Genomic DNA, 22,392 nt, shown 5'->3' on the forward strand with positions numbered 1-22,392 from the left:
CACCAGGGGTTTTCAAACTTTTCTTCCACGGGGACCCCCGCCCAGGCAAACCGGGGACCCAGGGACCCCCATCATATGTTAGCACAAAAAATAAAAGTAATGACTTGTCAAGTACAAGTAATCAATTTTAAAATGAATAGATTTGGTAGACAGTTTCATTATTTGACTTCCCCACAGTTCATTGGAAGAGGAAGTGTAAACTCTAACATAGCCTATTAGCTAGAAAGGTAATGTTGCTGTTGTAATTCTAATGATCTCCAATTCTGCACATTTTCCCACTGAGCTGAGAGAACATTTTTCAGATTTTAAGCACATTTCCAGCAATTCTACACAGTTTGGCATGGAGCTGAGAGACAATTTTGCGGTTTTAAAGCAAATTTCCTGCAATTCTATGCATTTTGCCAAACAACAAAATCAATGAGCATGTGTCATTAATGCCCGTTTATTTTTTCATTTTCGATTCTCCCTGACTGTCTAGTCTTTATTTGATTGTTAGATTGTTAGTTCTCAAAGATGGTATTATGAAAAAATATATATATTTTAATATATTTTCTGCATGCTTTTTATCTGGCCGCGAATCCCAGTTTGAAAACCCCTGGGCTACACTGTACTACAACGTATAATCGGGAAGGGAGCATGGCAGTACCGGCGGCTAGATACTGAGTTTCCTGAAGTCCCACATGGAGATGGAATTCATGTTGGAGGCCCAGGCAAGGAAGAGGGCAGATGGCGAAAAGAAGCAGAAAGAAGGGTGCGAGGTGCAAACCCAAACCGACTGCGAATTACAAGCCGAGTACTTTCTCCTTTAGGTCAAGTTCAGGAGAGAAAATTGCATGTTACGCACCTGAAAACACTTAGCAGTCGACGGATAGTGAACTTGAAATTGAACCTGACAAAAGTCAGGAGGAAGAACCTGCGTCGTCAGCTGAGGTGAAGGCTTCTTAATCTCACCCCAATGATCAGGAAAATGCCCGGGATGACTGGCCCAGTGGGAGTACGATTCGTGGAGAAAGTATATCCATGCCTTTTGGATGATCCGTTTATGGAAGGAGTTGGGTTCTGTCAATTCAATCAAAGTATCCTGAGGGGATTGTGTGGCTGCTGCTCAGAGGGAGAGGGCGTTTCGAGACTCGGGATAAAAGCAGTGTCTTTCCACTGGTCCTGCTTTACTCTCGAGAGCAGAGTGCCGCTGAAAGGAGTGATAACTGGGGTGGGGTTGAGTGTTAAGTTGGATCGATGGAAGTTGGGGATCCCCGTTGTCTGTGATGCGTGCCATTTGGTGCGACGCAGACGTTTGGTGCGACGTAGTTTCGGTGGATTTTGGGGGTGGCAATATTGCTGGGGATCAGAAATGTCCTGTGCAAGTGAGACAGATTGAAGTTTCCAGGGTGAGAGCAGTGCAGAATGTGTCATATGCTGATACAGTGAGGAAAGTAGAGGATGGTGGGCAAAGGGTGAGGGAGTGTGAGAGGATCCCTGTGAGTAGTAGGCCAGTACAGAGTGACCTGGACAGTTTCTTGGTGTTTATTACTATGGTCATTAATTGTACCACACAGATGGAAAGGAAATCCCAGAAGATTGAATTGGTAGTAGCAGCAGCAGAGAAGTTTTTGGGTGTTAGAGATTTTAGTGCAGGGGGTTTAGAGAGAACGGGGTCCAGCCTCCCATGCCGACGGCCTGGTGTAGGATCTGTTTGGGCCAAGGTAGTGGGAAGTAGTGTTGGGGATAGTGGTACATACACTGAGTGTACAAAACATTAAGGACACCTGCTCTTTCCATGACAGACTGACCAGGTGAATCCAGGAGAAAGCTATGATCCCTTATCGATGTCGCTTGTTAAATCAACGCAATATTAGGAAGGTGTTCTTAATGTTTTGTACACTGTTAAATCAGTTCCTCGGGGGGCGGAGTGGTGTCACACTTTTTCCCCATCCCTAGCAAACACAGCTGATTAAACTAATTACATCCTAAACCGAAGATCCTGATTATTGGAATCCGGTGTGTTGTTTTTATTTTATTTTTTATTTAACCTTTATTTAACTAGGCAAGTCAGTTAATAACAAATTCTTATTTACAATGACGGCCTACACCGGGCCAAACCCGGACGACGCTGGGCCAATTGTGCGCCGCCCTATGGGGGCTGGGGCAAAAGTGTGACACCAATAAGGCCCCCGAGGACTAGAGTTGCCCATCCCTGTGTTATATGGTGGTGCAATTTGTAAATACAATTAATTTCCATTTTCTTTGTGAACGAATGTGCAATGCACTTTCCAAACTGTGAAAGGCAGCAATATACAACATAGTGTCTAGTCTGCCGGAAAGCCACACGAAGAAGAGGCGTAGTTTAGATACACAATAACAGCCCAGGGCACTTGCACAACCCACTGTGTATTTCCGTGTTACTTCCTTGTTCTGTCTTGTCTTTGGTATTTTTCTGGAAAGAAATGTTTAGACAGCGGTAAAATTGTTTGATTCGGCTACTTATCAACGCGAGCGACACAAGTCTAATCATTTTTTTCTTTAGTACCCCGCCTTGCGGTTACTGATCGGGGAAGACCCGCTGAGGAGATCAGGAGCTGTAGGACTTCTTCGCCCCAGTACTTCTCGTCGATGGCAGACTCCCGAGAAAGAAGGAAAACCGGCGAAGATGAGCCACAGGGTGCAGTCGGGGGTGAAGGTAAATATTAATATGCGCTTGGGACTTTGAAAGGACGTGACCTGAAAAAATCGTATCTAAAATATTGTCAACTAACTAACTATAGGGTCCCGTCAGAATCCTTAGTTGCGCTCAAAGCTATACTTCATGTTGTTCCCTGGTCTTTCAGCATGTAGGCCTAGTTCTAGACAAATTAGCGAGATGGTGAAAACAGTCTTAGTGAGGTAGGCTATTTCAACGATTTAAAAATCTAGCACTAAAAATCAAGAACTATTTTGGCCTACACACTTTTGGAGCCTGGAAGGCCATAGGAATGTCCTCTGACGTCACTTCACTGTAATAAATGTGATAGAAAAAGTGTAATATGAGGTCAAATCAACATCTTAAGGTCGGAACTCTTGAAAGAGTCCCGAGTTTCGGAGTTGGATGACTATTGAAATCGATTTTTCTCAGTTGGAGCTAGTTTTTTTTCCCGAGTTCCCAGTGGTTTTGAACGCACTGAAGTTGGAAGTCAGAGATTTCCGAGCTCCCAGTTGTTTTGAACGCGGCATATCTCTAACCCCCAAGTAAAGTGACTTACAAAGTCTACATCATAAAGCAAACATGCAGGTCCTGGGAGTGAGAAAGTCTCTGCCAATTGAATTGGAGCACAATGCATGATAAACACATCTATCTAATCACCACAATAAACTGTCATCATGTCATTAAACATTGATAATAAAAACATAATATCACTAACAAAATCTTTGTAACAGACGTCATCGACGACAGAATTATGGAACAAGGAGCTGTTGTTTTAAGAGGGTAAATAAACATAGCACTATTACCATTAGTATCCATCCTGATTATCACATTATCCATTTTCCAAAAATATTTGTATTTTTTAATCCATGAAGGTATGTCATAGAGAGGATCAGTGCAGAGAACCCAGAGAGGCGTTTGGCTCCAGAGGACCTTGGTGGCAGACCCAACGAACTAGAGGACCGCCAGGTCAAAGACGTGGTACACCAGCTGCTGCTGATCGCTGATGACCTGAACAGAAATGCTGAGCTACAACAGTATGACCTTATTTTCTACTGAATTAGCATATTAGCTACAGTGCCTTCAGAAAGTATTCATACCCCTTGACTTATTCAACATGTTGTTTCAGCCTGAATTCAAAATGGGTTAAATTGTTGTTTTTCTTAGCCAGCTACACACAATATCCCATAATGACAAACGTACATTTTTTATTTTTTATGTTTGAAAAATGATTGAAAATTAAATACAGAAATAGCTCATTTACATAACTATTCATACCCCTGAGTCAATACTTTGTACAATCACCTTTGGCAGCGGTTACAGCTGTGAGTCTTTCTGGGTAACTCTCAAAGCGCTTTCCACACCTGGACATTTCCCCATTTATTATTTTCAAAATTCTTCAAGCTCTGTCAAATTGGTTGTTGATCATTGCTAGACAACCATTTTCAGGTCTTGCCATAGATTTTCAAGTAGATTTAAGTCGAAACTGTAACTCGGCCACTCAGGAACATTCACTGTCTTCTTGGTAAGCAACTCTAGTATAGATTTGGCCTTGTGTTTTAGGTTATTGTCCTGCTGAAAGGTGAATTAATCTCGCAGTGTCTGATGGAAAGCAGACTGAACCAGGTTTTCCTCTAGGATTTTTGCCTGTGCTTCGCTCCATTACGTTTCTGTTTTATCCTGACAAACTCCCCAGTCCTTAACGATTACAAGCATACCCATAACATCATGCAGCCACCACTATGCTTGAAAATATAGAGAGTGGTACTCAGTAATGTGTTATATTGAATTTGCCTTAAAAATAAGTGAATTGCTTCGCCACATTTTTTGCAGTATTACTTTTGTGCCTTGTTGAAAACAGGATGCATGTTTTGGAATATTTGTATTCTGTACAGGCTTCCTTCTTTCACTCTGTCAATTAGGTTAGTATTGTGGAGTAGCTACAATGTTGTTGATCCATCCTCAGTTTTCTCCTATCACAGCCTTTAAACTCTGTAACTATTTTAAAGTCACCTTTGGCCTCGTGGTGAAATTCCTGAGCAGTTTCCTTCCTCTCCGGCAACTGAATTAGGAAGGAAGCCTGTATCTTTGTAGTGACTGGGTGTATTGATACACCATCCAAAGTGTAATTAATAACTTCACCATGCTCAAAGGAATATTCAATGTCTTGTTTAGTTTTTTACACATCTACCCTTCTTTGCGAGGCATTGGAAAACCTCCCTGGTCTTCGTGTTTGATTCTGTGTTTGAAATTCACTGCTCAACTACGGGACCTTATGTAACTTGTTAAGCACATTTTTACACCTGAACTTACAATATTTAGGCTTCCCATAACAAAGGGGTTGAATACTTACGGACTCATGACATTTCAGCTTTTAATTTTTAATTAATTAATTAACATTTCGAAAAACATAATTCCACTTTGACGTTATGGGGTATTGTGTGTGTGTGTAGGCCCGTGACATCTCAATTTAATCCATTTTAAATTCAGGCTGTAATACAACAAAATGTGGAAGTCAAGAGGTGTGAATACCTTCTGAAGGCACTGTATTTGGCTGGTCTATGTTATGGTGGTTGTTTAATGTACTATTATTTTACTCAAACAAAAAAGATTGTTAAACCTGGATGTGAACACAAATGAGTGTATTCCCATATCCTATCGTAGTGGTCTGGCAAATTAAGAACTTTATTATTTTATAATTGTTTCATTTCCTTGACAACAAGAAATATGGAAAGAGAAACTCTCTTACTTTTCCTCAGTTTCTAATTATTTGTCTCTCCTTCCTCTGACAGCCTAATAAGCAGAGTCCAGGTAAACTGTGCCCAGGACATGTTCTTCTCAGTGGCCAGGGAAATCTTTGCAGATGGTATCAACTGGGGCAGAGTGGTCTCCCTGTTTCACTTGGCCTACAAGCTTATTTACAAGGTAACACCCGGAATGTGCATGTTACTGAATATGAAATCATTGAAACTTACAAATGTAAAGTAGAATAAATCACCCCTCACAATATATATTTGTTATCCCCCTTTCCAAGGCACTGACACAGAACCACTTAGAAATCATCAAGAAGGTTATTAGCTGGGTATTACAGTTCATCAGGGAAAATGTCTCCGCTTGGATCCGACAGCAAGGAGGATGGGTGAGTACCCTGCTGGAATATGCCAATATGTCTACCCATGAAGACTCCACCACCAGATGTACAATGAGACCATATTTTATTTAAAAATACCACAAGAGCAGAGACACTGTCACAATCAGTACATACATGCAGTAAAGAGATCAATTGAACACAGACCGTGGGGGATAGAAGGAGGACGCCGTCATTGGTGCCCATTCAAAAAAAGCTGATCTAACAAAGTGGATATTCGTAAAATCCGGTCATGATTTATGTGTTCGAAAAGGCCCACAATATGGTTACTAAAATCTGATTTGCTGCATTATATTTAGAAGATGTCCTTTTTGTGTTTAGAAAATATGTCTGCTAAATGTTAACCACCGTTCGGATAAGCTGATAGCATAGCTAGCCATATAGAAATCAGTGGTGGTATTTGAAGTTGCTTTTAAGTGTAATACAATTGATTGGTAAAGATGACATGAACATGTATTGCGATTGACATCCATACAAGCATTGTACAATATTTTTTTACCCCAACATGGTGTCAAATACACATATAAACTATAGCTTAAATGTAGGATAAATTTGATGGCCGGTAATGGGGAGATTCTGGATCTATCCCCCATGGCGTTTCCATGGCCTTTCCATTGTTTTGGTCGAACTCTCAACTGATCTAATCAAGAATGCACATCTGACAAGTATAGACATAAGTCACACGTCCCATCTGACAAACAAAAATGTAAAGGATGCTAGTTGATAAGTTCTTGTACATACTACGTATGGTGACTCGCATGCATATCAAGAGGAGGAAGCACTCACTCCTACTCAAATACGACCATGCACATACACTACCAGTCAAAAGTTTGGACACCTACTCATTCAAGGGTTTTGTCTTTATTTTTTACATTGTATAATAATAGTGAAGACCTCAAAACTATGAAATAACACATATGGAATCATGTAGTAACCAAAAAAGTGTTAAACAAATCAAAATATATTTTATATTTGAGATTCTTCAAATAGCCACCCTTTGCCTTGATGACAGCTTTGCACACTCTTGGCATTCTCTCAACCAGCTTCACCTGGAATGCTTTTCCAACAGTCTTGAAGGAGTTCCCACATATGCTGAGCGCATTTTGGCTGCTTTTCCTTCACTCTGCGGTCCAACTCATCCCCAACCATGCTTTACGGTGGGAAATACACATGCGGAGATCATCCGTTCACCCACACCGCGTCTCACAAAGCCATGGCGGTTGGAACCAAACATCTCCAATTTGGATTCCAGACCAAAGGACAAATTTCCACCAGTCTAATGTCCATTGCTCGTGTTTCTTGGCCCAAGCAAGTCTCTTCTTATTATTGGTGTCCTTTAATAGTGGTTTCTTTGCAGCAATTTGACCATGAAGGCCTGATTCACACAGTCTCCTCTGAACAGTTGATGTTGAGATGTCTGTTACTTGAACTCTGTGAAGCATTTATTTGGGCTGCAATTTCTGAGGCTGGTAACTCTAATGAACTTATCCTCTGCAGAAGAGGTAGCTATGGGTCTTCCATTCCTGTGGGGGTCCTCATGAGAGCAAGTTTCATCATAGCGCTTGATGGTTTTTGCGACTGCACTTGAAGAAACTTTCAAAGTTCTTGAAATGTTCCTTATTGACTGACCTTCATGTCTTAAAGTAATGATGGACTGTTGTTTTGTCTTTGCTTATTTGAGCTGTTTTTGCCATAATATGGACTTGGTCTTTTACCAAATAGGGCTATCTTCTGTATACCCCCCCCCCCCCCCCCCCCCCCCCCCCCCCCCCCCCACCTTGTCACAACACAACTGATTGGCTCAAACGCATTAAGAAGGAAATGCATTCAGCAAAAGGGTGGCTATTTGAAGAATCTCAAATGTAAAATATATTTTTTTTTTGGTTACTACATGATTCCATATGTGTTATTTCATAGTTTTGATGTCTTCACTATTATTCTACAATGTAGAAAATAGTGAAAATAAAGAAAACCCCTGGAATGAGTAGGTGTGTCCAAACTTTTGACTGGTACTGTATGGGTACTCAAGACAGCACTGTGTGCACATGTAATGCAGAGGCTCCGGAAGGAGGTCCTGCTTGTGGGTTTTCCGTTTTACAACACAGATGGAGTTATTAAATGAAGCTGCACCAGGGATTGGAGGGGGTGTTAGAGAGGGACTTCAAACGTCACACAGCACATTGGGGCCAATGCAGGCAGCTCTGATGTGGGTAACACCGAGCGCAGCTACCTGTGCCAATGTCACAGTACTGTCAGTTCATAAAGCTAAGCTTGTTTGTTGATGAGTAACCTTGCCTCACACCTATAGATCCCAGAACTAGCACTAAGGCTTTAGCTCAGCACGCTGAATGGTATTGAGTCCAGCCTATGACTATGGTTAGTAGGGACAATGTAATGGTTCCACTGTGGTATGTGTGGTTGACTTTTCTTTTTGCTTGCAGGAGGCAGTTGTTAGCACCGTGTCACATTGGCGTACTGTGTCGCTTGTGGCTGCAGTGGCTTTCGTGACGGTCATGGTTTACTGGAGGAAAACACGCTGACATCATCTCAGGAAGTGCCCTTGGTGAAATCAAAGTGCCCTTAAAATTTGGACAGTTCTCTGGGAAGACGGGTTATTGTGTTTTGTCCTGTGCAGTAGATTTGACTTTGGGGCAATGGTGACCTAGTAGTCTTGTTTTATATATATATATGATGAATTGATCTGAAAAGGGACAGTTGGTGCCTTTTGGTACAGTACACCACACTGAGCAAGTATTTATTAGTACCAATGTGAAACTGTATTTTTCAAAAATATTTTTCTATTGCTCAAAAAAGAACCTTGTAAGGTGTTTTATTGAACATTGTTTTTATTGAATCCTTAATCTTCTATTGATTTGGAATTAAAAGTAAGCCACTACAATTTTTTCACAGCTCTAAATATGTATTATTCCTATGTATCTGAATGGACCAAATATCTTTTAAATCGTGGCAAACATGCACACATGTTTAATAAAAATACTTTTGCCAAAGCGAAGTAATATTGAATTTGTAATTTACTGTAAGTGTTTGCTCTCCAACTCCACTTTCTGAGTAAAGTTTAGTTTGGTACCCTGCTTCCTCGATCATGGTATGGCCAGATCCCTCTTTCACTAATATGTTTTATGACAGAAGTTTAGGTTCTATGTCTCATTAAACCTGAAAGAATTGCCCCTCCCAAGGGTGGGCAATCTTACCCAGCAAGGCTGGTGTAGGTTTTTGTTCCAGCCTAGAGGTAACACACCTGATTCCACTAATCAACCTTGTATAATAGAATGACATGCAGTACTATGCTTAAACCACAAGATGTCGTAGTACGCTCATGAGAAATGTTGGCATATAATAAACAAAATCGGAATTGTACATAGTTTTGAATATTTCACATACTCAATTTAGTCTTAGATATAAATGGTAAGTCTTTCACCCAATCCTTTCTTTATTCTAACAAGTTTTCCTGAGCTGCAGGTGCAAGACTCAAGGCCAGACACTAAAAGCAAATTGAGGTTTGGGATTACAGATATTTTACCCCCCACACCCCCCCCCCATCACTGATGTTTTATTGTATTGATATTACCAGGAATATGGTATTATGTCATTGAACTCAATGACAAGTTTTATTTCCCAAGGGCCTCTCAGTCGTTCTCCAGTGTTGGCACAGCTGTGAAAACTGTGCTGGTTGATCCTCAACGTGGGTAACGATGAAAGTCCTGTAGGCAAGGTTGTCTGACCACTGGTTGTCACATGTCACAGGTGTGGCGTAATTTGTAGTATGGCACACAGTAAAGGGGTGGGTGTGTGTGTGTGGGGGGGGGGTTGGGGCAGGGGGTCATTGAGGAATCTGGTCCCGACCAGGGCTTGAGGTACAGCACATTTCCTCGAAAACATACAGGAAGGCAAACTGCCTTCATACAAGATTTATCATTAACATCTGCCTCCCCAGAACTGTTGTACCTTTTAGGAGCTTGTGAGTGCAACCTACCCTGGCTGGGCCCTAGAATGTTTTTTCTTCTGCTCTGCAGTGTGTATGCACAGTTAGTGATTCTGTTGTTAGTCTTTTACATTTATGACAAAATGAACACGCTGGGTTATACAGACATGATCAATGATATTACATAACAACTGCCTCTCAATGAACCTTATTAGACTGCTCTGATCGCTAAAAGGAAATGGAAAATGTATGATTAATTATGTATTAATCGTCTCAGTGTAAGTATAATTAGCTATATTCTCAACCAAGGGCCGGATTCAATCAAAACTGCAGGAAACGGACACTAATTAAACATTCTGTTGTTCCCTGCACAAGGGAAGGTTTTTATGCCACTGGTGCAATGTGATTTTTATTCAATGCAGGTTCCTGCAGTGTGAGTCTGATTTAATTTTCCAATGCCAGTATTTTCCATTGCATCACATTGACAGTGTCCCTTGCACGTGACGATTCGCCTGTCTGCACCTGAGTACTGCTTTGCCTGGCCCATCTCCAACAGACACAGCTGTGCAATTGCACCTGTGTCTTAGAACAACATGCAAACAAAAAAGCGTGGGGATATGATCGAGCTCCCAAATGTTGCTCAGCAGATCAAAGGGGAACTCCTCCACAGTGGTTACACAATGTGTGACTGCCAGACATGTGCATGGCATCCTCCTCTTCTACAAAATTCATTATTTGGACAGTATTATTTACAAGGATGCAGCATCCAATTACTTTGAAGAATATTGGGTGTGCACGTATTTTTCTACCTCAGGATTCATATTTCTACAATTAGTCATCGACTGTCCAATGGTAACAGGGACGCCAATTTCTGGGCCTGGGGAAAGATTTAACTTTAATTTCCCCCCTCCATCTTAACGCCTGTGATTGGTAACATACATTCTGCATCAAACCATAAAACACCTGCTAAATCACATGCTCAACAGGCGTCTGTCATCTCACTCTAGTTAGCTAACATCTTTAGCCAATCTGCTGAAAATGGCTGTCACAGGAAATCTCAGCCATGTAGTAAACACAGAGCGAATAACCAGTGATCCACACAACTTCTAAAACGTAAAGGCAACCAAATGACACTCAGTGGTGCAGTAGATACAGAGGACAAACCCTGAGTGACATCAGCCCAGTCACCACTGCATCGTCAGAGAGGCTAACACATCGACAGTGGACTTGTCTCTGCACAAAACAGCCTACTGTACATGCATGTTGCCATTTATAAACGGATGGTCGTTTATGACTTAGGTAATTTCTATAAAATGTCCTCTAATACTACATGTGAACTTTAAACCACAGACCCCCTCATATGACATCAGGCCTCTCCTATGACATCAGAGGGTTAATAGTTATCTAAAGACTGCAATAGGGAAGGATTGCTCCATGACACTGAACAAAAGTCGGTGTGATCCCATGTGGTCCTCTGTAGCTCAGTTGGTAGTGTATGGCTCTTGCAATGCCAGGATAGCATTGGGACCACCTATACGTAAAAAATGTATGCACGCATGACTGTAAGTCGCTTTGGATAAAAGTGTCTCCTAAATGGCATATATTATATATTATCATGGTAGCTAATGGCATCCTAATGTAGGTAAAGAAACAATAACCATTTCATGAAGTGCCGTACTTCAAGCTACAAGGCCCCCAACTCAGAGGTGAATGGCATTGCTGTGATAGTCAAAGCAAACAGAAATGGGCCAGTTCTACTTGCCTGTCTCTCTGACTTTTGGAGCAGATCTTCTTAAGGGGTTATTTAGGACCACTTAGTCATCTCGGGGTGAGTCAACCACCTATGGATTCCCTTCTGCACCTGTTCAAACCCCAGGGTCTCCTGACCACAGTGGATGCCAGGGGGGAAGAACACAACACAAACCACTGGCACGTAGTGAGGGCAATGTACTGGAAGAAAACAAACACAGATAAAGGACACAAAAGCTGAGCACATCTATAATTGTATTATCAGAAAAGTTGCTTTACTATGAACAATCAGGCCTACTTCGCCTAAATTCCAACTGGACAATGTAATTATCACAATTCACACTGCAATAGTCTTCATGTGGACATATTACATTAAAGCAGTTTCCTTGATTGTCTGAATGTATAGCTAAATAACATTGAAACAAGCTTGGCGATGGAAGTGTATATTGGCGATAGCTAACCTCTCCATTAGGAAAAACTCAAATAGAATGAGATTATGCAATTTAGTAACAGATAATATTAGACCTTCATAATGAACGTCTACATCAAAGGATGTTGTAAGACTTGATAAGGTGATATTTTGTGCAAAGAGAGAAGACTTTTGGCCTGAAGCCCAGTATGTACCCTGTGTTTGTGTCACAGCACCTAGCATGCAGTTACCCTTTTTCAATGTATAAAATCATGTTTTTTTGTGTTAAACCTTTTTATTATATTTCTCCAAACTTACACAAAGAGCTAAGTAAATTAGGTCCCACTTTAAACAAATGACAGCACCAGGCTTAATGAAGCATTCATAAAGTGTTTTTTTAAGGCCTTTGCATCATATCATTTATAAGCATATGTCATACTATATACAGTGGGGGAAAAAAGTATTTAGTCAGCCACCAATTGTGCAAGTTCTCCCACTTAAAAAGATGAGAGAGGCCTGTAATTTTCATCATAGATACACGTCAACTATGACAGACAAAATGAGAAAAAAAATTCCAGAAAATCACATTGTAGAATTTTTAATGAATTTATTTGCAAATTATGGTGGAAAATAAGTATTTGGTCAACAACAAAAGTTTCTCAATACTTTGTTATATACCCTTTGTTGGCAATGACACAGGTCAAATGTTTTCTGTAAGTCTTCACAAGGTTTTCACACACTGTTGCTGGTATTTTGGCCCATTCCTCCATGCAGATCTCCTCTAGAGCAGTGATGTTTTGGGGCTGTCGCTGGGCAACACAGACTTTCAACTCCCTCCAAAGATTTTCTATGGGGTTGAGATCTGGAGACTGGCTAGGCCACTCCAGGACCTTGAAATGCTTCTTACGAAGCCACTCCTTCGTTGCCCGGGCGGTGTGTTTGGGATCATTGTCATGCTGAAAGACCCAGCCACGTTTCATCTTCAATGCCCTTGCTGATGGAAGGAGGTTTTCACTCAAAATCTCACGATACATGGCCCCATTCATTCTTTCCTTTACACGGATCAGTCGTCCTGGTCCCTTTGCAGAAAAACAGCCCCAAAGCATGATGTTTCCACCCCCATGCTTCACAGTAGGTATGGTGTTCTTTGGATGCAACTCAGCATTCTTTGTCCTCCAAACACGACGAGTTGAGTTTTTACCAAAAAGTTATATTTTGGTTTCATCTGACCGTATGACATTCTCCCAATCCTCTTCTGGATCATCCAAATGCACTCTAGCAAACTTCAGACGGGCCTGGACATGTACTGGCTTAAGCAGGGGGACACGTCTGGCACTGCAGGATTTGAGTCCCTGGCGGCGTAGTGTGTTACTGATGGTAGGCTTTGTTACTTTGGTCCCAGCTCTCTGCAGGTCATTCACTAGGTCCCCCCGTGTGGTTCTGGGATTTTTGCTCACCGTTCTTGTGATCATTTTGACCCCACGGGGTGAGATCTTGCGTGGAGCCCCAGATCGAGGGAGATTATCAGTGGTCTTGTATGTCTTCCATTTCCTAATAATTGCTCCCACAGTTGATTTCTTCAAACCAAGCTGCTTACCTATTGCAGATTCAGTCTTCCCAGCCTGGTGCAGGTCTACAATTTTGTTTCTGGTGTCCTTTGACAGCTCTTTGGTCTTGGCCATAGTGGAGTTTGGAGTGTGACTGTTTGAGGTTGTGGACAGGTGTCTTTTATACTGATAACAAGTTCAAACAGGTGCCATTAATACAGGTAACGAGTGGAGGACAGAGGAGCCTCTTAAAGAAGAAGTTACAGGTCTGTGAGAGCCAGAAATCTTGCTTGTTTGTAGGTGACCAAATACTTATTTTCCACCATAATTTGCAAATAAATAAATTAAAAATCCTACAATGTGATTTTCTGGATTTTTTTCCCTCAATTTGTCTGTCATAGTTGACGTGTACCTATGATGAAAATTACAGGCCTCTCTCATCTGTTTAAGTGGGAGAACTTGCACAATTGGTGGCTGACTAAATACTTTTTTTCCCCACTGTAGAGGGTAATTGGATGAGACTATAAAGGGTTGCCAAAGGCTTATGTCACATTTGGAAAAGCACCAGATGTAAGAACCTTTTATCACCGATTATGTTCTATGACTTATAAATAATTAGCGAGGCATATATATAGTTTACTTTATGAATCGACTGTAATGGTCATTAGACTTCTTGGCAGTATAAGGGCAAAAGTTTATGAGAATAAAAAAAGCTGCCCTCTGACGTTTCTATGTAGTTAGATTCTATCCCACCAGATGTCAGTATTCTTTGTTTGTAACTGTTCAGGATCTTCCTATTTTTCAGAAGAAACTATTCATGTGCTATGCAAGATAGCATTGTTGCAATTATAAACAAACTATTGTCACATTTGAGAATAAATATTTTTTTAATCACTGGAGAACACAGCTTGGAAAGAATGTCAGCGCCAATACTTGGCAGTATCTTAGTTCTCTTCTTGAGTTTTAAACTATTTGCAACTTTTCAATACCCATTATTTTCATATTTTTGATTACCACTGACATTGCATGTATATCTGATAAATATTTAATCAGTGACAGTATCATTGGTAGATAGATACATTATATGAAATCTTATCGTGCATACCAGGAATATATTATTATATCATTGCAAGGAGAAAGTGTCCACCTGGACAGAGAAAAAGGAGACAATGCCATTGTAACAAATTTCCATGTGCAGCTTTTTGAAACATTTAGAAACATAAAAATGGTGCGCTATATATGACAATGTATAAATATCCCTCTTATCTTTATTAATAGGGAACCATTGAATGGTTGTACCACTGTTCCATGGTCACTTCAAATTCCATTCTGACAGCAAGGGCACTTAAAGCACTCTCAAGTGCTCATTCATGATCAACCTACAGCAATGTGAGGTTCAGCCAAAGCTTTTTTTTTTTAATTGAGCGGTTCACGGCAGTTATTCTAGACAAATTATCAACACTGAGGGATCCTTCAACTCAAACGTCGTCTAAGGAGGAACCTTTAACCCATTGTGTGCTTCTAATCCTGAACTCCCACCCCCGTGACCCCCGTTCACATCTCTGCTGCAGGGGAGGCCAACGACAGGGCAGCCAGACTCTACACTCATTAGATAAATCCTCATCACTCATAATGATTCTATTTTACGATGTAGACAGGTGTACTGAGCAAGACAACACCGATAAAAACATTGTCCTAACATTATGCCCTAAAGGAAGGAAGACATCAGACCAGTGCATGGACCAAGCTGCTGTGCAGTGCTGTTCAGCATCGCCTAGTGTTTCTGTGGCTGGCTGGGTTAAAGCTTAGAGGGAGTTAATGCTCCTCCTGTGTGACCTATAATCCGCTGCCCCTCTCTCTGGCTCTCCTGTTCAACTGAATGGAGAACTTGGGAGGTGGGTGAAAGGGAACAATTGTTATAGCTGGGGTGAACCTGCCTTTCAGACACTGTCTGTCTGCCCCTTGCCAGCTGTGCAGTTAGTGTTAGGGGATTTGTGATAATTTTCCCCACAGGGCCCTGTCCTCAACTCTGGTGAGGGAGTACTAACGGCTAGACTATGGGGGAAATGACCCCCTGCCTCTTCCAATGGGCCTCCATGGGGCTTGCTGGGAGGCAACACTGTGCTCGGTGGTCTTACCCAACCCGATGTCCCTCTTAAGGAATACCTGAGAGAAGAGCCTTCATTGGTGATATAACTCACTTTTTAAATGAGTGTATTGACAATGCAAACCTTAATTGAATTTCCTTTTCCACAATTGTAAAACTGTTGACTGCCATATTAGAACACATCTGTTAAATAAAGATTTTATCTAAAATAAACTAACCTGGGAATGTAAAAGGGAAATCATTACATTATCCCTGTTTGAACATATAGGTAGATGTGATGTCTTCCACCAGGTAGGAAAGTAGACCAATCTACCCTCTGTGTCTCTATAGTTTTGCTGTGATTCTCTGTTGCAGTCGGTTTGCCTGGGAAAGGTTGACTTGTATCAACCACCTCAAATAGGATACATGTTGGTGCGGTAGGGTTCTTAACAGGTTCTTTCTAGTTCCCATCTGATATGATCCTAGCCTCTAGATCCACCTGTCTCACATCTGGTCAGTCTCATCTCCAGTGACTGACCAGGTCAAGGACTGGCCTCTTGTCCCACACCGCCAGACTAAGATAACTTTGTTTTCCCTGGTGGTAAAATGAGTATTTATAGAAATGCCAGCTTCACACATTAAAACACTATGGATAAGAGCGTAAATGTATAGGCCTTCTGACAGGACTGGACAGAGCCTGTAAAGCATCTGTCTTATTTATTTTAACACTGCTGGCCGGCCGTCCGGCATGCTCTCAGTCTGTCCTGCAGCAGGCAGCACACAGGACAGTTTTCAGGATTACAGAGGGAATTTAAGGTGTCCCTCAGATATTTTCTAAGGGATCGCTGGCATCTGACTGAATGTAAGTATGTCATGACTGTGGTCGACATTCTAGGAGGCTCCATGAATGAGAGAGATTGATTATCGCCCCAGACTGTGGAGTGAGCATTCGAATTTCCAAGAAGAGGGGCGCTAATGTTTTATTCCTCCTTATTGAACTGTTGGTCGTAAAAGCAGTCACATATTTCATCACGGGATATTAATCGCTGGGATATTTATGGTGTTTAAATTTAGAGAGGGCTGTGAAAAAATGCCTCCCTCTGAGCACTGGCAGACAGTATATCACTGAACCCCAGCGATGGTGGCCTTCAGATCTCTGTAACAAACTGACGCTGAGCCTCCCATGAAACATTTGCAACATCTAAAGTCAGCAACGTAACATAAAACGTAGTTGTTCTTGGAAGACAACTGATGTCTTCAGAGAACAAGACACAGACAGTGGTAAAAACATGGTAAACTGAAGTTCTTATGGGATCATTTACAACATCCCTCCTCACCAACCAACAGCTTACTTACGTATCTGTGAGTGACAACGCTGCATGGTTCACTGATATAATAATGTAAGCCGTGGTGATGGATTGGATTTTGTTCACCAGATATGTTTATCTTGTTGCTTTCAAAGCATCTGCCTGACCCGCTGACATGGATGAAGGTGGTACCGCATGCACTGGCTACCACCAAATACTAACAGGTCACGACCTTGACAAGATCCAACGAGAGACTGAGAGTTCAGATCACAACCCTTACTCACCAAGATACTAACCCCCCAACAAAGGCTTGCCGCTCAACAAAGACAACACAATAGGAAAACAGGAATGCAGGGGCTAAAAAGAGGGGGGATAAGAAACAAATCCCATTTGATGCAAAGTTGGTCAATGGCTATTTAACTCAGAGCATGCTTTGAGGAGTATATGGACTGTGACTTTCAGGCCCTGTTTGCACAAAAGTGATGCACCTTTGAAAAGGCTCTGAATTGACAGCTTTTTCTCGCTCTGTGTGGTGCAGGCCAGCCCTGAGACACTCATATCACTCGGGTGTGACGGCAGGGAGAGGAGTTACACTTTGAAAACACACATAGGGTCCTCGGCCCTGGCTTTTGTTCCCGGTTGCGGTCCACTGTTCCTGCTCGTCGCAAAAAGACAATAAGGGGACAGCCACTGGATTGGCTGCCTCCGAATCAAATAGCGAACAGCCGTCGATGCAGAACTAATCTGTGAAGAGGTCTTTCCTGTGTGATAACCACCCCCTACCCTTCAACCCGCCCTCCTCAAACCAGAAACCTAATCTTTGATGGGAAATGACAAAAAAAGTAACCAGCTTTAAGCATAGCTAGATTTTTTTCATTAGTTCGAAGGCTCCCATTTGGGATGTTCCTACTTATTTGATGTGGCAGCAATTAGTGAGAGACTTTTGTGCTCCGTGAAGATGGAACGGCCCACTTCAATGATCACATTTATGCTCTGAATAGAAAACAAAAAACCCAAGAGGACAGATAACATGTTCACATCAAACAGCAAACCGCTTACGCTGTTACTGTTATGGCTCGCTTGTCTTTTATGGTGACAAGAAGAAGTGTTACTTTTCCCATGAGAAAGCTTGTCGGGTAGCAGAGTGACATCATAGGGTGCCCATGGTCTGCGCCCACCTCCAGCTCCCATTTCTGTGTGCACCTACGTCCATCACTGCCTGCTGCTTTGATTTTCCTCGCTTTAATGGACTCATTGAGTAATAACAGCCATTAGGAGTCCTGTTGGAGGTCATGCTTTCACTGGCTCAAACTGGGAGGTGATCTTTCATATAACCCAAGGCACAAGTTGCACCTCTTCCCTCAAACTACTGGACACACATTCCTAAAGTAGGCCAACTAATTGTGATACTTGTAGCCTACATGTGAAAATGTATCTCATACTCCGCATCTATTGACTGATACTTGATGAAGAAAATGTAATATTAAGTATCCATATCATCACATCAAAGCTTCCTAACTCCTATTTAGCTTGTCTAAGTAAAAAAAAAATGGACAGTAGTTGCTTTCTGTGAGTTCTGTTAAGAACGTCTCAGTTGTTCAATCACTCTGGATCCAATTACAACCACTGAGTGAAAAGGACAACTCTGTTTCAGAGGCACATGCTGAAAGATGAATTTGGCTCATGAGAATTCACAACACAGAGAACATGTTCCCTGCCTTTGTTTTAGCTGTCAGAAGTGTGTATTGTCTTACCACTGGGTGTTCTGCTCATTGTAAAACTGACTTGTTAAATAGACACACAATGTAATAGCTGGTGATTAAGAGAGTGAATGACGTTGATGTAATAAGAAAGTACCCCTTGACTTTTTCCACCTTTTGTTGTGTTACAGCCTGAATTTAAAATGGATCAAATTGAGATTTTTTTGTCACTGGCCTACACACAATACCCTATAATGTCAAAGTAGAATTATGTTTTTCGAAATCTTTACAAATTAATTTTAAATGTCTTGAGTCAATAAGTATTCAACCCCTTTGTTATGGCAATCCTAAATAGGTTCAGGAGTAAAAATGTGCTTAACAAGTCACATAATAAGTTGCATGGGCTCACTCTTGTGTTTAACATTATTTTGGAATGACTACCTCATCTCTGTACCCCACACATACAATTATCTGTAAGGGTCTCTCAGTCAAGCAGTGAATTTCAAACACAGATTCTACCACAAAGACCAGAGAGGTCCACCCCCAAACAAAAAAGAAGGGCACCTATTGGTAAAAAAAAATCAGACATTGAATATCTCTTTGAGCATGGTGAAGTTATTAATTACACTTTGGATAGTGTATCAATAGACCAGGTCACTACAAAGATACAGGCCTCCTTCCTAACTCAGTTGCCGGAGAAGAAGGAAACCGCTCAGGAATTTCACCATGAGGCCAATGGTGACTTTAAAACAGTTACAGAGTTTAATGGCTGTGATAGGAGAAAACTGAGGATGGATCAACAACATTGTCGTTGCTCCACAATACTAACCTAATTAACAGAGTGAAAAGAAGGAACCCTGTACAGAATACAAATATTCCAAAAAATGCATCCTGTTTGCAATAAATCACTAATGTAATCCTGAACTAAAAAATTGTAAAGCAATTAACTTTTTGCCCTGAGTACAAAGTGTTATGTTTGGGGCAAATCCAATACAACATATTACTGAGTAACACTCCATATTTTCAGGCATGATGGCTGCATCATGTTATTACATTTTACATTTTAGTCATTTAGCAGACACTCTTAACCAGAGCGACTTACAGTTAGTGAGTGCATACATTTTTTCATACTGGTCCCCCGTGGGAAACAAACCCACAACCCTGGCGTTGCAAGCGCCATGGTCTACCAACTGAGCTACATGGGACCACTATGGGTATGCTTGTAATCGTTAAGGACTGGGGAGTTTTTCAGGATAAGAAATAAATGGAATGGAGCTAAGCACAAGCAAAATCCTAGAGGTAAACCTGGTTCAGTCTGCTTTCCACCAGACACTGGGAGATGAATTCACCTTTCAGCAGGACAATAACCTAAAGCCCAAGGCCAAATCTACACTGGAGTTGCTTACCAAGAAGACAGTGAATGTTCCTGAGTGGCCGAATTACAGTTTGACTTAAATAATAATATGCCATTTAGCAGACACTTTTATCCAAAGCGACTTACAGTCATGTGTGCATACATTTTTACGTATGGGTGGTCCCGGGGATCGAACCCACTACCCTGGCGTTACAAGCGCCATGCTCTACCAATTGAGCTACAGAGGACCACAAAGGACTACTTGAAAATCGATGGCAAGACCTGAAAATGGTTGTCTATCAATGATCAACAACCAATTTGACAGAGCTTGAAGAATTTTGAAAATAATTATGGGGAAATGTTGCACAATCCAGGTGTGGAAAGCGCTTAGAAACTTACCCAGAAAGACTGACAGCTGTTATCGCTGCCAAAGGTGCTTCTACAAAGTATTGACTCAGAGGTGTGAATACTTGTGTAAATGAGATATTTCTGTATTTCATTTTCAATAAATTTGCTAAAATTTCAAAAAACATGTTTTCACTTTGTGATTATGGGGTATTGTGTGTAGATGGGTGAGAAAAACATATGTTTAATCCATTTTGAATTCTGGCTGTAACACAACAAAATGTGGAATAAGTCAAGGGGTATGAATACTTTCTGAAGGCACTTGTATTTAATAATAATAATAATAATAATATGCCATTTAGCAGACGCTTTTATCCAAAGCGACTTACAGTCATCTAATGTTCTTGTTGACAGAGAACATTATCACTGCTTCAGTACCAGTATAATTTACAATAAGTAGGCAATCCTTTATTTGGAATTTATCAGCATATACTGTGCATAATACCTCGAAGCCTGATGAATATCCTGGCATGGTTTTCATGAAACTGTCTGGTGATTTGTACAAACTAAGTCGATTTTTGACATGGACGTAGAAGGATTAGTTTGAACCATTTTATATGGATGTTTAGAGTATAACAGCAAACACCTTAAAGGCCCAATGCAGACATTTTTATATAAATATCAAATACTTTCTTGGTAACAATTAAGTACCTTACTGTATTAGTTTTCCATAAAAATGGACAAAAATAGCTTTTTAGCAAAAAACTATTTCTCAAGCAAGAATTTTGCTAGGAGCCGCTGGTGATGCCACCAGGCAAGCCGAAACTCCCACCCATACAAACAGGCTGATTAGAAGGTCCTGTGTAGATTGTATTTATTTCTTCCTCACACTTTTTTTACAGTGTTAGTTTCATCAGCTGTTGTACAATATGATACAAAACACAGGAAAAACATCATTTTTACTGCACTGGGCCTTTAAAGACCCTGTTGATAGATGCTCTCATAGAATCCCCCTCCTTCATATGGAGATGAAGTCAGAAACTTTGACCTAAGTGAGGAAAACACAGACACTGACAGTTATCAGTCCAATAAAGAGGAGAAACACAAGTCTTCAAACGCTTCAGGGAAATGGCAAGTCAGTGAAAACTTGTACTAGCTGATCAATAAAGTGGGTTGCAGCATTGTTGTTTTACAGTTAGCAGGGGGTTAGGGAGGGGGGCAGGGCCTTTAACACCTTCATTGACAAGGAGATATCTGCAGGGAGCCTCTCCAGCGTGCTTTAGGACAGCAATTTGCCACCTCATTACCAGCTGAATTCACATAGACAGTGTGTGACTGACTCACTCCTCTATACTACTCTATGTCTGTCACTTTGGGCCTGGCTGTCCAGTGGTCTCATCCCCTCTCTCTGGCTCCCATGATGGATGACTGGAAAGGAGGGATAATACAATGGTTAACAATGAGCCCTGAGGCTTATCCTGCTGTTTCTCCTGAAAACAGATGCAAACATCTCATTTCTCAATGAGAAAGTTTGATGCGAAAATATGTATGATTGCCTATTATTACAGGGTTGAATATCATAATGATGTAGAACATCACCTACAGTACTTTGTATTCATAACACATAACATACATTAAACATTCAACACATAACATACATTAAACATTTTAGCAGTAGTAATGCTCACTTGGGTTTTGAGCCAAACCTTTTACATCTACATTGTTGATTCATTTTCCTTTTTGCTGTACAGGAAACGTATAAAAACATTTCTCAGCAGCCACCCCCTTACAAAATACACAAATACAATAGGAATTATGTGCAAAATAGGTACACTATAGTTCAGTGAATTCAATTGAATTTTGCAACAATGGCAGCCATGAAGCATGTGGAGGGTCTGGACACAAACAATAGCACGGTTCTCAGGGGCCATCAGAAAGTGTTATTCTTTTTTAACAAATTGTGCTGTATTTTTTTGCTCACGAATCATAATGTGAGATCTGCATGTGTATCTAGGACTTTTGCGTAAATAATGCATTGATTTCAATGGGAGTTTTGCACTGTAATAGTCCATGATCACAAGAATAGTGGACCACATGCAGCCACAAAACAGCCGTCATCTCAGTGCA

At 41.1% G+C, this 22,392-nt stretch overlaps 1 protein-coding gene across 1 annotated transcript; it reads left to right on the forward strand.

Annotated features, from left to right (window-relative positions):
* The first annotated feature begins 2,324 nt into the window (after positions 1–2,324).
* On the forward strand, positions 2,325–8,838 carry LOC311111777 (apoptosis regulator BAX-like). The gene is made up of 6 exons (XM_084154603.1): positions 2,325–2,677; positions 3,412–3,460; positions 3,553–3,714; positions 5,470–5,602; positions 5,712–5,816; positions 8,267–8,838. The coding sequence occupies exons 1-6, from the start codon at positions 2,611–2,613 to the stop codon at positions 8,363–8,365; spliced, it is 615 nt and encodes a 204-aa protein (XP_084010729.1). The 5' UTR covers positions 2,325–2,610; the 3' UTR covers positions 8,366–8,838.
* Positions 8,839–22,392: the final 13,554 nt, after the last annotated feature.

The sequence above is a fragment of the Coregonus lavaretus genome (genome assembly GCF_964263955.1).
Source record: "Coregonus lavaretus genome assembly, chromosome: 37".
NCBI classification, from domain to species: Eukaryota; Metazoa; Chordata; class Actinopteri; order Salmoniformes; family Salmonidae; genus Coregonus; species Coregonus lavaretus.